General features: G+C 42.7%; 1 protein-coding gene across 6 annotated transcripts in view; it reads right to left on the bottom strand.

Moving 5' to 3' along the window:
• cux1b (cut-like homeobox 1b) overlaps positions 1-11,651 on the bottom strand; it is a 57,392-nt gene extending 45,741 nt beyond the window's left edge. For 3 of the 6 annotated variants that reach the window (XM_031860552.1, XM_031860548.1, XM_031860546.1), the window contains exon 1: positions 11,468-11,651. In XM_031860552.1, coding sequence (XP_031716412.1) covers positions 11,468-11,530 — 63 coding nt within the window. In that variant the 5' untranslated portion in view covers positions 11,531-11,651. The remainder of the gene's footprint in view (positions 1-11,467) is intronic. The other 3 variants (XM_031860551.1, XM_031860547.1, XM_031860549.1) reach the window with 2 other exon arrangements.
• Between the last annotated feature and the right edge of the window lie 2,811 nt (positions 11,652-14,462).

The raw sequence follows: 14,462 nt of genomic DNA on the forward strand, positions 1-14,462 counted from the left end.
CCCCCCCCCCCCCCCCCCCCGCCTTCTTCTTCTCCCCTCGCAGCGTGCCACCTCCTATGTGGCTGACTGTTCTGTATGCCGAACCCACTGTGTGGGGGTGGAGTCGTGGGGTCGGGCGGCTCAGTCAGGAGCGACAGCCACGCTTTGCTACAACGACACGGTACATGATCACAGATCACAGGCACGCCCCCTCAAAACACAGCGCAGTAGCAGCGCAGATAAGAGACTACAATCCCGGCTGCCTGTCTGCCTCCCTACCTTTGACATCGCGATTGCAGGGTACAGAATGTTAAAAGTGCCAGCAGATGCTTTTTTTCACTCAAACCACACAGGTTTTGGAGACGCAAGTCATATCCTCCTGAATCTCCGTTTTTTTTTTTAGCTTTTTCCTCTCGCCCACTGGAGGCAAAGCCACAAAGTTTCGTTAACCGCACGCTAAGACAATAGTTTCACTGCGACAACTGAGGTCTAAACACTTTTGTGTGTGCAACTGTGTGTGGATCTATGTTTGTGTGCCGAGCAGGTTGGGGGCGGGGGTCAGCCCACCACTCTCCACAGTCCAACAAGACGCTCGTGGTCCCTGAGCGTTTTGTTCCTTTTTTTGAACACAGATCCATATCTACCAACAGCACAGGAGCTGTCAAGACTCACCTCACCTCACAGACGCTGACGCAAGCCTGGATCAAAAACAGGCTTTTTACACCACAGCCTCGTTTGTATTGATCCGTGTTTCTCTGCCGAGAGACCGGTTTGTTGTTTTATCTCCCCAACATCCAAGCCTCAACTCTCCTGAAGCCCACTGAGAGCGAGTCATTATTTTTGCCCGACCTATTGTCTGACAAGGGGTTTCTGAGGCCAGGCCTGAGCCTAAATACAAATATAATGAGACTAAGATGGTTTCTGGCGAGGAGGAAGTGCAGCTCACTTGGTCTCATTTTGCAGAGTTCGAATTTAGCTGGAGGCCTGTGTCATGCAGGGTGAGTGGTTTAGAGGGTGTGATGGGAGGAGAGGGGTATGGCGATGTGCTGGTGTAATGCAGTGGTGAAAGGGCAAGATTTTTCATCCCTGCGTTTACAGGGTGGAACGGCTAGGATATTGAGATCTGAGATAGGATCAGAGGGTAGTGAGCTGTTTCAGCTCCGATAAAGGCCACGCATTACAAACAGAGCACAGATAGAGAGAGAGAGAAAGAGAGAGAAAGAGAGAGAACCAGGGAAAGAAGGAGAGAGAGAGTATCACACCTCTCATCCCTGAATTAATGCCTCCATTCTGCTAGGAAGCCATTCTGTGCCAGTGAGAGGAGATTGGGGAGGGGATGAGTGCACAGATACAGGACTAAAAAATGGAAACTGCGATCATGGAGAGGGGCGATAGGGATTAATCAAGTCTGGAAGAAGAGTGGAGCTCTCCAGGCCCTGTAGCACAGACACAAGCCTGGGTCCCAAGGACTCTGGCGAGCAATTGACATCGCCGTTACTGGCTTATATGACATCCAATGCACATGCAAGTAACCGTGGGTGGATAATGACAGGGTCCCAGGTGCAGCCTAAAGCAATGCTGTAGACATCCACACATCATCCTACACTCGTATGCCGGCTACAGTCTTTGACTCTCAATAATGGAGCCGTGTTCAAAGTTGCCCCAATTTAGTTTAGATTTGATCTGCTCTCAATTCAGATGTGATTCGTTGTAATTCACTTAGATTTCCATTTAAGGACCACAAGCAGCTTCATGCTATTGTCACAGTGACAGGACGGTGAAAAAGGGGTCTGCATCACTCGCATGCATGTGCCTCTGGTACATTAAGTCCCCGCTCTGCATGATGCCCTTTTCCACATTTTAATTTAGCCTCGTCTATCTGCTGTATCCAGTAATTTTCTAGACGCCTGATGATGACACATCAGCAAGCGTTGTGCCACAGCCTATAAAAGCAGCATGTTGACTTCTACGCATTAATCAAACGCATGTATGAAAATGCCCCATTAGGTTAGATATAGCTAGGCCCTTTTAATGTGTCCAACACATGCTGTCACTATTTTTCTAGCATGGCCTCGCCGTCTGACTGAGTTTGACACCCATGGTCTATACGATCAACGTCAACAGAGCGTGTCCCAGGGCTAAGTCTTACTCAGCCTTTATGAGTAAGAGTTTTTTCTGCTCCGCTCGCACGACTTTTTGAGCGGAAGAGGCAGAGAAACATGGCGAGAAAAGAGAGAATGAGCATAGCTAATCCTTACAGTAATGACAGAATAATTAGCTTGCATTAGGCTATGTAATGGCTTGTAATTATATCATTTATTCTGCATTGAGAGAATGTGATAGAAGGCCTGCACAGCGAGCGAAGAGGAATCGAGCTAAGTGGGAAGTAGGATAGAGCATGTGTAAGGGCTCAGGCTCTTTCTATTGATTGATCCCAACATCAAACGAACCACTGGAGTAATGGGAGGAGTGAAGGACAGCTAAAAGCTATTTGGAGCCTCCGCTGCATAAAAGACTTGACCTGTTCCACGCAGCCTACATATCAAAACCATCAAACAGCAATCAATAGACCAGAGCGGTCAACTCGACAAACCGTCACCCTACTAAAACATCAAAAAAAAAAAACCCGGCCCAAGCGTCAGATGATAGGCTACACTCAGCTTATCCATTACCATCAGATAAAGAGGAGATAAAACACAGAGCCTAATCCTTTCATGTGTCGTGACAGCCACAGCAGCCTCCGAGGCATTCCTTCAGTCTGGCTCTCAAATAGTTTTATGGCGGAAGGCAGCCATTCAGTCAGCCAGCCAGCCAAGTCAGAGTCTGTTCTGGTCTGTTTGTCTTATTTCACAGTTTACACGCTGTTTTATAGGTAGTTATTATGGTCACCATGGTGATGCCATACGTTTTTATGGTCTTTTTGGTCTGAGGGCAGAGAGTGTAATAAACGAAGAAAAAGAAAAAAAAAAAAAAAAAAAACACACACACACACACACACACGTGAAAACAAAGACTCACAAAACACGCTCCTGCTGTGGAAAGGTCTCCTGTCCCTCCGTCCCTCCCTCCCTCCCTCCCTCCCTTCCTCTTTATCAGTCTCACCAAATGCCTATCTTCCTACTCTGTGCTTCATGTGAAACACGGACAGGCTAACGTACAATTGTCCTCTCTCATTCCACATCTGGAGCTGATCAGAGGGCCTCCTGGAAGTTGAGGCCTCTGGGCCTATTAATAACCATACCGCTGAACTCCGGGTCAGACAGCAGTCAGCGGATGAGCCTGTGTCTACTAAACACATATTCCCTTCCCCTTCCCCCCTTCCCTCAACAACTCTCACTTTTTAAAAATGAAACGGCAGGCTACAGAGTTTAATTAACACTATACATCCAGTTTAATGCTTTTAAAATTACAGACACTCAAGCAGGAGCTCACAATTTATTCACAAAGAGTAAAGTTTGAAACGTCTGGCCTGGCATTTGGTCATCCTTTAAAAATAAAACAAATACATAAGTATGGGGAGGAAACAGCTTGGGCATATTGTGAGATCATTTTCTCCCTTCTTGAGTTGTTTTCTTTCCACGTCCAAACAAGTTCAAGTTCAAGGAGCCTAGACAGATGGTAAAGTCCTCATCTGTTAGCTCTAAAAGGTTAGACTAGTCAGACAGCCCAGGTCACACCGACCTGACCTCTGAACCCTGGCTCCAGTCTGACAGCTGCTGAGGTCAAATGTCAGGCAAAGGTTACGGTATCGTCTGAGGACATCCAATGAATTTAACAGATACAGGACCGTCACGTTTCTTTAGAGAGCTGACCATGTTCTGGTAGACACAGACCAGTCCTACGTTTAGCAATCTTGCATCAGGCAAAAAAACATTTAATCTGATCCCCAATACAATTTAACATAGTAAATCAAGCAAACCAATAGTTTGGGTTCAATACACCTAAATAAGAGATGGTCTTTCCTTAAATGATTACACCTCAGTGAGTACACTGTACTCTGACCGGACAAAGTTCGCCAACCTACGACGTAAAACTAAAGAATATCTTACTGAACGCAGAGAACAGTTTGTTAAGCATAAACCAACTGCGTCCGACTGTACACACCTGTGAATACAGGGTACTTGAATCATCATAATCGGTGGTAGTTTTCTGCTGAACCCAGCCTGTGTTATTTTTAGAGGGCTGACACAGAAGCAGGCCGTCCATTTACTTCGTGAGCTGGCAGCAGAAACCATCACAGCTCTGGTGGTTTTAAACTACCAAAATGGGAATGAGCTCAACATAAACACTGCAAAGGTGTGGACACTAACGGAAACAAAGTCAGCTCAGATTCAGAGCCATTACGATTCCAGCACTTTGACATTAGGGCGCCGTATAACACAAAATGGTGTGTGAAAATGCCAAATCCACACACATTAAACCATCAAACTTATCATCTTATCGTTATAACAACTACTAGGCCTATTTTAACAGAAAAACGGCAATAGGACAAATTGAACCGCAATAGAAGGATGGCAGGTGACAATTTGTTCCCCTTAATTCAAAGCTAAATGAGGGGATTAAACAACAAACTGCTCATCTTTGATTGTTCACACAAAACCCTAAAATTCCTGCGGTAGCAAACCACAAACTCCTTGAGAACAGAGAGAGCGAGAGAGAGAGAGTAACAGAAATTGGAGTGAGAACGGAGGCTAAAGGTTGAAGGCTGTTCCCATCTGACGTGACTGATGGGTTGGGCCTGAAGGCCGGCTATGGATCCCGCTACTAAAGCCATGATTGACATTGAAAATTACACAGAGTGAGCTATTAGCAGATAGCAGGCCATATCATAATTCAATCCCTACACCGTCAAAGTGCACCAATATCATAATTCAATGCCAAGAACCATTAGCCTCCAGCACACCAATATCATAATTCAATCCGGAGGCCATCAGCCCTTGCCAATATCATAATTCAATACTCAGGCCATTAGGACACAGCAATGGGCCTATTAGAATTCAATACCTATGGTCAATGATCTAACGGGACACGGATACTGGAATCATAGGTTGGCGTGGGATGAGGTCTGCAAATCGGGCCTTATTTAGCCCAGGCTCCTTGATAACCAACACTAAAATTAGGGAGGGCAACTGGCTCACCGATAGCTTGGCCACAGACGCTGAAGGCCACAGTGTGTTCGCTGCAGAAACACATTTTAGCCGGCGTATGCGGAGGGACACGTTTGAACAAAATGGAAGCTCTGCATTAGCTTCAAACTCAGCAGAGCGCTCAGCCAAACCCGTCAAAAAGGCTGTGAACACTGGCTCCCAGTGTGTGACCGTCTGCAGTTGGTCTAAATTATCACATTGTGGTACCTTGTGGAAATGGGACTCCGTTTCGTTTTCTGGTCCATTGCCTCTGTTTATGTTTCCATGTTAACATCTTGTTTAGCTCCCCCCAAAATACACTGCAAATCTCGTCCCAGACCCGACTTGCTGGGTCATCAGAAATCTGCACCTTACCAACCAATCAAATGGTTTTTTTTTTTAAAAAAAAAAAAAGCTCAGATTTCCTCGGCTGCTTCGAGTCGATTTTTCACCAGAGTTGTCATTATTCAAAGTTATTCTCACCACACATTTCTTAGGTTTCCTCTCTTAACTCTAATCCTCATGTACTGCGTGTGAGAAATGACTCTGGAGTGTGGAAAATACAGGAGAGAATGATGTATTACTGAAAAATGTAATAAATGACAGAAGATTAATCAGCAACTATTTTTACAATCGATTGAGCTGTTTTTCTAGTAAAAACAAGTCATTGGGTTCCAACTGCTCAGTTGTGCTTTTCTGCATTTTATATCTTTTATAAACCGACTATCTTTTAGTTTTAGGAGACAATTATTGAGAAGATAATTTGCAGATTAATCAATAATAAGTTGCAGCTCTAAACATGGATAGCTGCAGCCTAACTTTATTACACCGTGTGACCAATAAAGTTTAATTATTTGTAGATCACATTCCTATGAAAACCAACACTTATTGACTATTTAATAAAAAGCTGGCATTTTTAAACTAGAGCACCTTGATGGAGGTGAGATAGCAGAAAACATGTGGCAGACGATCAAAAAGATAAGAACAAAAGAGTGTTAGTGTGTGTTTTATTGCTCGTATGAGACTGGATCTAAGCCCACTTCTTCCTTTACCAACCAACTATAGACAACAATGGACATCTTTCCCCCCCCCCTTAGCAAAAAAAAGATTTGTGTTTACTGAAAATCGCAGGCTTAGTATTACAAGATGAATAATAGACTACACAAAATTAGATTGGCCTCGGAGACGCGGTTTCAAGTGTACGCTCAAGTTTTAAATAAAGTGGGCATTATCCCCAAAACTTACAAGTGGAAACAGCCGTACGCTCCAATGTGAGCCTGAAAAGAAGTGTCCAGTCACTGAAGGCCGAGCTCTCTCTGCTGGAATACAGATCAGCAGAATAATGGATGCTTCTGTCACGAGATACGTTGAAACTCTATGATGCCGTAGGTGAGAGACGCCAAGTGGGTCTGTAAATAATGCCTGCCACTTGAGAATAGGTCTCTGGAAACGGCCCCTTATGCTCTTGTTACTGGTTGTTTGGGGGGGGGGGGGGGTGTCTATGGATTTTTTTCTACAGAAACCAATAACCGATGATTACCTGCTTATAGAAAACAGATAAAAAGAAGTTCACAATCTGTAGTTTATACACACCTGTAGTGTGCAAAAGAAAGAGGGTTGAATATTCCATAACTATTTCTTCCTATTGCCATTTTATTTCTTTGTATTGCCATTTGCAATCATGGTGTCTTCCTCTGAAACAGTGAAAAACATCCACACCGGCAACGACATGTTTGGCTCTCTAAGTCAGCATGCTGCGTTTCTTCTTCTTCTTCTTTGTAGTTATTGGCATACCTGGCATAATTTATTGGGTATAATTTCTTTATCGGAATAATACATTTCCCATTATTGGGCGATAATTAATCGTCCCCGATGTATAGAACTTGCATCTCAAACTGTTATGGCTTCTTCATAGGGATTAACTTGTGTACTCAAACTGAAAAGTATCTCAATATGTTTCAGAGTAGCAGACAAAGTTAAAAAGTTAAAGAGTTAGGGCAGTCGCAGGTATTTCACATCCGCTGTAGGCCCTTCTTACATATTGTGATGTCTACGATCGGCCTGTGAAGGAATACTGCTAATTAAATTTGCCTCGAAGTCTGTGGTGAGATGTGTTGTGAGGATTGGTTTCATAGTGTAAGAACACATTAAAGTCAATGAACAGTAACTCTACTGTCGGTAAGGTTGGTCCAGCTTTTTCAGGCCATCTCGGTATACAATATAAGTATTTTCAATTTACGAATTAAATAAAAACAAAAAACTGTTTCCTTGGAGTAAAAAAAAAAAAAAAGTATTACACCCTTAATTATAAGGCATTTCTACTCTGTACAAAGAGGGACGAAATTATTATTTATTTGCATTTCATATTAACATTCCGACCGTCGGAACGACAGGTGGTTCAAATGAAACGCAGCATGTTAAATGTTTCAGTGCTGCCGAATATAAAATGACAAATTGTGGAAAGAAAAACACATTGATGTGATATTTTTATCCTGAGCAGAGACCTCCACACCTTCAGCTTTTATAAGGAAACGTGTCCTTTTTCACACACTTTCACAAAAAGCCTGCATTAGCTGCTGACTCCATCTGTTTGGATAGCCCTATTTTTAGACTTCCGTTAAGTGCTTTTTATCTTTTCTTCAAACATCGGATGACATTGGTCAAAATATATTTTACAATGCAGGGGAAGAAATGTTTTAATGAAATATTCTGGTTAACTCGAGACTAAAAACGCATTTACTTTTTTTATGTATTAAATGGGATAAACTGCGTGTAGTGTAGGCACTCCTAAAAGCAGAGAGAGGGCGAGGAAACTGAGCCCCGAGTGTGACGTACAATAAATCGCTGAGGAATTGGGGAGTAGGGGGCCTCCAGTGAGAATTAGCCACCGATAAGGTAGATGAAGAAAAGTTTCTTCTTTTTTTTTTTTTTTTTTTTCCCACATTCCTCTGTCGTCCATGAGGATACACTGGGACGTCTTAGAAAGTGGGATGACATAGCCCTGACCAAAGTAGACCGAGGGCAGACCAAAAGACCTGACATGCACTCGTCCCGTACTCTGACTCATGCTTAGTCGCTCACCACCCACCGACACACAGTGAAACCTCAGTCCCAATGCCAGGTTTTGTCACCGGGCAGAGAAGCGGTTGGCTACAGTAAAAGCATGACGTGATGCCCCTTCCTCTGTGCTCCCCCAGCCTGTGCAGCAACAGAGGGGTAAAAATATCCCACCAGTGAGTTCAGACAACCAGCTCATAAATTAACACTAAAACTCCTCCAGACAACAGCGGGCAAGTCGCTGAGAGATTTAAACCACTCAGGTTGCCACTGACCACAGCTCTGGGTTCAGCTTACCAAAAAAAAAAAACCTTTTTCCTAAATTTGCCCATTAAGGAGGTGGTGAATAAGAACGAGGTCTAGATGCGTTTTCACATAAGTCACTATTTAGCTGTATACTAACAAAGTGAACTATTTTTCAAAATGGCTCGAGGGTGCTTTGTTCCAGGAAATGTTACGAGGTGAGATGTAGGCTATTAGGCCTAAATTGGGGATTGTGTACAGCAGAAAGGTCTGTTCTTAATTTCCAGAGCTTACACAGAAAAATATAAACTATAGGCTAGGTTTAGGCTCAGCCATTCGCTCATATCTTTTAAAAGGCCGGCCTGTAATGAAGCGCAATCTCTCAAGTAGAGACACAATGTTCCAGCAAACTGCTTGACTGGGTCAAAAAAAAAAAAAAAAAAGGGAAAAAACAACGGGAGAGAAGAGTGATGATCCCCTCTAAAGAAACTCAACTCTGTAATGGACGGACAGGGATTACAGATGTTAAAACCTCCTCCATCTGTAATTCACTGTCACCTTGCCATCATCTCTTGAATCGCTGATCCATTTTGCAAGTGTGTGAGACCTTGCTAAAAGCATCACTGTTGCACCCATTTGTGTTTGTAGTGGTGGTGGTGTGTGTGTGTGTGTGTGTGTGTGTGTGTGTGTGTGTGTATGGGGGGGGTAATGCAGAAAAGACAAGTTAACAGCTCGCTGTGCTGTTTCAAAGCATTCTCTGTCCTGTAACAACCACCTAGCTAGTTTCTCACACAGGGATTGTGACTCGCTGATCAAATAGGATTTTAATGAACATCAGCAGTCGGAGCCTGAGGAGTCGACGCTATGATGGCTCAAAGCTACAGACATCTAGGTTGGGTTGGATTTTCATCATCAAACGGAACAAAAAAAATAAAAAATAATAAAAAAAAAAAAGATAAAAAAGAAAGGAAAACATTACTTCACTGGTGCTTCGCCCCCGACAAAAAAAAAAAAAAAAAGACTGAATTCTACACTGTCCATTGGATCACAAGGAGGAAGCAAAACGAGAAAGCAATTGGCTAACAAGGCCATGTGTGTAGATCATGATCATATCATACTAACCCGGCATTATCCTCAGAAAACAGATAAGAAAAACCAGTTCTTCTCTGAAGGCTTTCCTCTAGGAGCCTCTCAGTGGGAGGGAGAGTAAATAAGATGTCATCAATAATAGACAGTGAATGTTCTGAGCAGTTCTGTGCGCACACACACACACACACACACACACACACACACACACAAGCTCCAACTGATTCCTATCCTGCAGACAGGCCTGCCAACCGCCAGGCTTTTTGCACACGCTCAGATTCACTGTCCTGACTAATCACTTGTGATAGGGGCCTTTGCCATAATTACCCAGGGCCTTATCACAAACTTATGCGATGCATTTTTCATGTCCTGGCTGCTGGCAGTGCCTTCACTGTCCGTGCTGGCAGTCAATCCACGAAAAAGACCAATCTCAGACAAATTCTCACACACACACACGACAGTTCAGACGGGGCGAAATGGGTGAAAGCAGGGTGAAGGGCCAAAGAAGAGAGAGAGGGGGGAAAAAAAATTAAAAAGGAGGGGAGGGGGTGAGGGAGAGGAAGATTGGGGGCTGGGGGTGTGAGATAGATTGTGAGCAAAGAAAAGAGAAAGCAGCAATTTTTTCTTTCTTTGTTTTTTACATAATGCATGAACAAGGGGGCACGAGTAGGAGGACCAACCAGGATCAAATAAATAGGAGAAGTGAAGCCTTGATGATGTGGCATAAGTGCAACACAAAGCCCGCTGGGAAGACTTGTTCACTGTCCTTTTGTCTCCACAGTCATAGGGGCATCATGACCTAAATAAAAGTTTAAATCCCAAGCCTGCGCCATGTACAACATCATGTATGAACAATTGGGGCCAGCCTACATTAATGCAATCTTATGTTAATGACGACGTCGACTGGGCCACTAATATTCATCATTTGTGATTTGAAATTCAGCAATGCACGTTAAATGCCACGGGAGAAACACAACAGTGCCATTGTCTACATGTCTTGTGATAGGTCAAACACGCTCTAATATACACTGGTCATATTCACACACACTGAATAGGCCCAAATATTCCCCTCATATCCTCCACTGTGCCGTGGATCTCCTCTCGTGCACGCCGAGATTAGTGGCGTGCGTGAGGCTGGGACATTTCTGGAGTTCATCATAATCAACAAGGTCACGCTCGTTCATATTTCTACTATCTTTTTATATTAATTGCATCGCGTCAACAAAACACTGTCCCGTCCCGTCCACTTCCACAGACGTGGCAATGTCTGTGTAAAAAAAAAAAAAAAAAAAAAGCCTCACAGTGAGAAGCCTCACAGTGTATAATTGCAGTCAGGGGAAACCGAGAGAAAAACACGGCCGAGTTGATCTACATTGAACCATAATCACGGACACGACTTCAATATAAACTGCTCCGAAACCGTTAGCCGATAAGGTTTCCAATGTTTTCATTCGCGTCCAACTAAACTTACAAATTTGAGAGAGAAAGGCAGAAAAACACACGCAAAGCGGCTCCGTGTGCGTGTGTCTGAGCTGCTGGTCGGTGTCACCACAGCGCCACCGTATAATGAGTCGCACTTATTTTTTCCCCCAAATTATCCAACCTTCCAGCGGCTAAGCGTCGGGCTAACTACGGCTACTCGCTCCGGTAAAAGTTGAAGAACACGCAATAAAAGGTAGCCGACCGAGAGCTTCTCGCCAAAGCCCCGCCGTTTTGTTTTTATTTCGGCGCATCCCCGCGGCGTCGCCCCGGCTTTGCCCAGTTGCAGTGTCCGATCGATGTTGAATTGAACAAAGAGGATCAATTTCTGATCAGCGAGAGAGCCACTTTCATCAATGTGAGGAAGAGGTCTTGAATTCTCTTCCGAAACACCTACAAGACGACCGCGGAAAAAAACACGAAACACAGCGGCCGAAGGGAGACGAGACAGCCGAAGAGAGGAGAGGAAAAGCGAGTTAAACGGGGCTTGAACTGACCTGTAGTTGTTGTAAGTCAAAGCGCTTCCAATATTGAAACATCGATCCTGCATTGGCCGCCATCTTGAGACATATTGAAACAGGAATGAGATGCTGATAGAGAGCGCGGGGGTTGGAGTTCAGTGGAGAGGACCGGGCGGCCGGAACACCAGGACCGGATCACTCCCACCGCTCCGCCGGGTAACAGCTGGTGTACGGAACGGAGTCGGCTCACAGGAGTGTTGCCTTAATAACGCCATTATAATTGCTTAAATAGCTTTTTATCAACATCCAAATATTACAGGTAAATAAGCGAATTGACATTAAATTACTCTTCATGTTATTTACCTTGAAACACACGAAATTGTGAGCGCCAGACGAGTCCACGTTGGATGTTGTAGTTTGTGTGATCTCTCTGCTTTATGGAGAGCAAAGATCATACAAAAATAATGCCAGGAGGCTACTTGGAAGCCATATCTAAAAAAAAAAAAAAGAAAAAAAAAATCCCACCAGGAGAGCATTCAGGAGCAATGTGTCCTCTGAGCTGTGTGGAGTTGTGCAAGGATATAATGTAGACCGACATGTAATCATTGCTCCTCCAAAAGCTGCATGGCTGTCAGATTTAGAAATAAAAAGTCGATTGTTAGGATTTCTTTTCCCATGTTGGACATATGCTCAAACTAACAGTCAATTTTCTGTTACAGCTGTATTAATAATAATTTAAAAACTTGAATTTAATTCATGAATACCACATTGTATTTGTTGTTTTGTTGAGTAATCCCAGTGAAAGGCTTTTTGTTTTGTTCCATTAAGGATGTGTTGAAGGGCAATTGAAATAAAAATATAAAAAATAAAAATGTAAATCATTGATTAGGACTGCTGGAAATATAATCTAATTTCTAAATTGTTCAAATAAAACATTCAACTCTAATCAATAACACAAACGAACCACAATAACTTGAGTTTCATGATAGGTGTATTCATGTTATTCCTGATTCACATGGTGCATCTAGTGCACACACTCAGCATATAGGACAAAGCAGGGCTGCTGAGAACCTGCTGAACTTGGCCATTTAAGAAGGAGTAAAAGATGGAGTGGACTTATTTCCAAGTTCATGCTCTTCTCAGTTCACTAGAATATGAATATGAAAATAAGCCTGGTATACTCCTTAAAGGCATTCTTTTGCTACATATATATTAATCAGATTAGTTAATCAACTAAGATTGTTGTGTTGTTAATCCAGTCAAATCATTGCCACAGCAGGGCAGCCCAGTGGTTAGTGTCAGTACGCATACATCTCTGTTGTTGAAGTGACCTTGAGCAACACACACTGATCCCTGGCTGCTCCCGAGGCGTCACCACTGCTGACCATGTCCTCTGACCCCCCCGAAGCTTGTGGATGTACAAAGAATTTCTAATTACACTGTATGTCTGTATGGAGTGCCCTAAATTCCTGCGTCAAACTGTGCCGTTTGAGCACCTTCAAACACACCACGCCTCAGCTGCAGCCTCCAGTTGCTCTGCAAACCGGAGTCGAGCTGCTCAAGTTTATCAGGGCAACACATCTGGTTTGTGCGTTGTTTTATTTATTTTTAGCATTTTGTGGGTTCTCAAATGTGACTTGTCGAGTGTGTTGTGGGGCCTTGGCTGTGTGGGGGGAAAAATCAACGCCTGCATTCAGGCTTTGGAGTTGTTGTTTTTTTTCTTTAATGCTCAAAGGGTACAGCCTTCTTAAATAAATATTTTATATCGTTTTTTTTCTCAACAATCATTTTCATTTCTTCAGTCATTGCACTTTAATTGCATTCACTATAAATAACACAAGAATTTGCCATAGATAATCACGGCTCTTTCACTGCACAACGGTGGGCATTTTTGTGCTTTGAATGAGCTTGACTTTCAGGTCATTACTTGATTTGATTTGAAGCTGTTTGTGTCTCCCTCCTTCAGCACTATGAATGGTGCTCAGTGCTCAACTGACGTGTCACCTCAATGGCTTTTGCCTTATTTCATACTTCATTTATAAACATGTTAAAGCGAATTAAAGACTGGCCATGACCCCCAGTCACGTGCCTTTAATAAAATTTCCGTGTATTACTCTTAATAACATAGCAAGAGCTGCTTTAAAGGCGATACTATGACTTCTTTATCGTGATTCTCTATACAAAAAATATATGAGCAACTGGTCTGTACTATGAGATAAATAATGAATACTTTTCAGACAAAATACTGCATATGAACCCATGAATCCTGTGTTAAATCCTCTCGTTTTTTCCCTTTCTGCCATGTTAATCAGTGTTTCCTTGGCCGGGCCAACATGACTTGTGATGCACCTATCATTAAGCCAAACCAGAAATACAGGTCTGAGTTAATCCCTACAGGCTTAGTAGCATTGCAGTGTGTCTATTATTTATATAGACATACCCTACACAAAGAAAACACACAACGAAAAGGAACATCTATTTTTATGGGGCTGATATTACCTTGAAATTAAAAGTATTCAACAATATTTTATCATTAACTAATAACGTCCGAAAGTGACTCCAAAATACATGGTCTTTGTGTTGAGATTCTTTTTATGTCTATTTAACAATGTTGACTTTTAACTTTATTCTTTGGATAACACAATAATTAAAGTTTTAAATACTGTCAGGGGATAGTTACTCTGTTATTTATTGTGTCATGGACATACAAGTGCCCAGCCCACAAGACACCAAAAACACTGCTGCAGTGGTGAAACAAGAATATAACTTCTTCCATTAATATTAGACAACAAACAAAGGAAACATTTTCCCTTTTTAAAAACAGTTCACATTGTTTATAATCGTCCGTCCAACATAAATCATCAGAAAATAGAAGACATTGCACTCTAAAGTGCAGCCTCAAAATTCATCATACAATGAAACGTAAAACACATTAAGGACAAAACATTTTCTCTTCTTTGACACCATAGTCTGATTCTATAATGTGACCTGAGATCTTTGACTTTTAGTTTAATTCTGCTTCACATTCGAC

This window comes from Anarrhichthys ocellatus, unplaced genomic scaffold (assembly GCF_004355925.1).
Source record: "Anarrhichthys ocellatus isolate YVR2014 unplaced genomic scaffold, GSC_Weel_1.0 scaffold24, whole genome shotgun sequence".
Taxonomy (NCBI): domain Eukaryota; kingdom Metazoa; phylum Chordata; class Actinopteri; order Perciformes; family Anarhichadidae; genus Anarrhichthys; species Anarrhichthys ocellatus.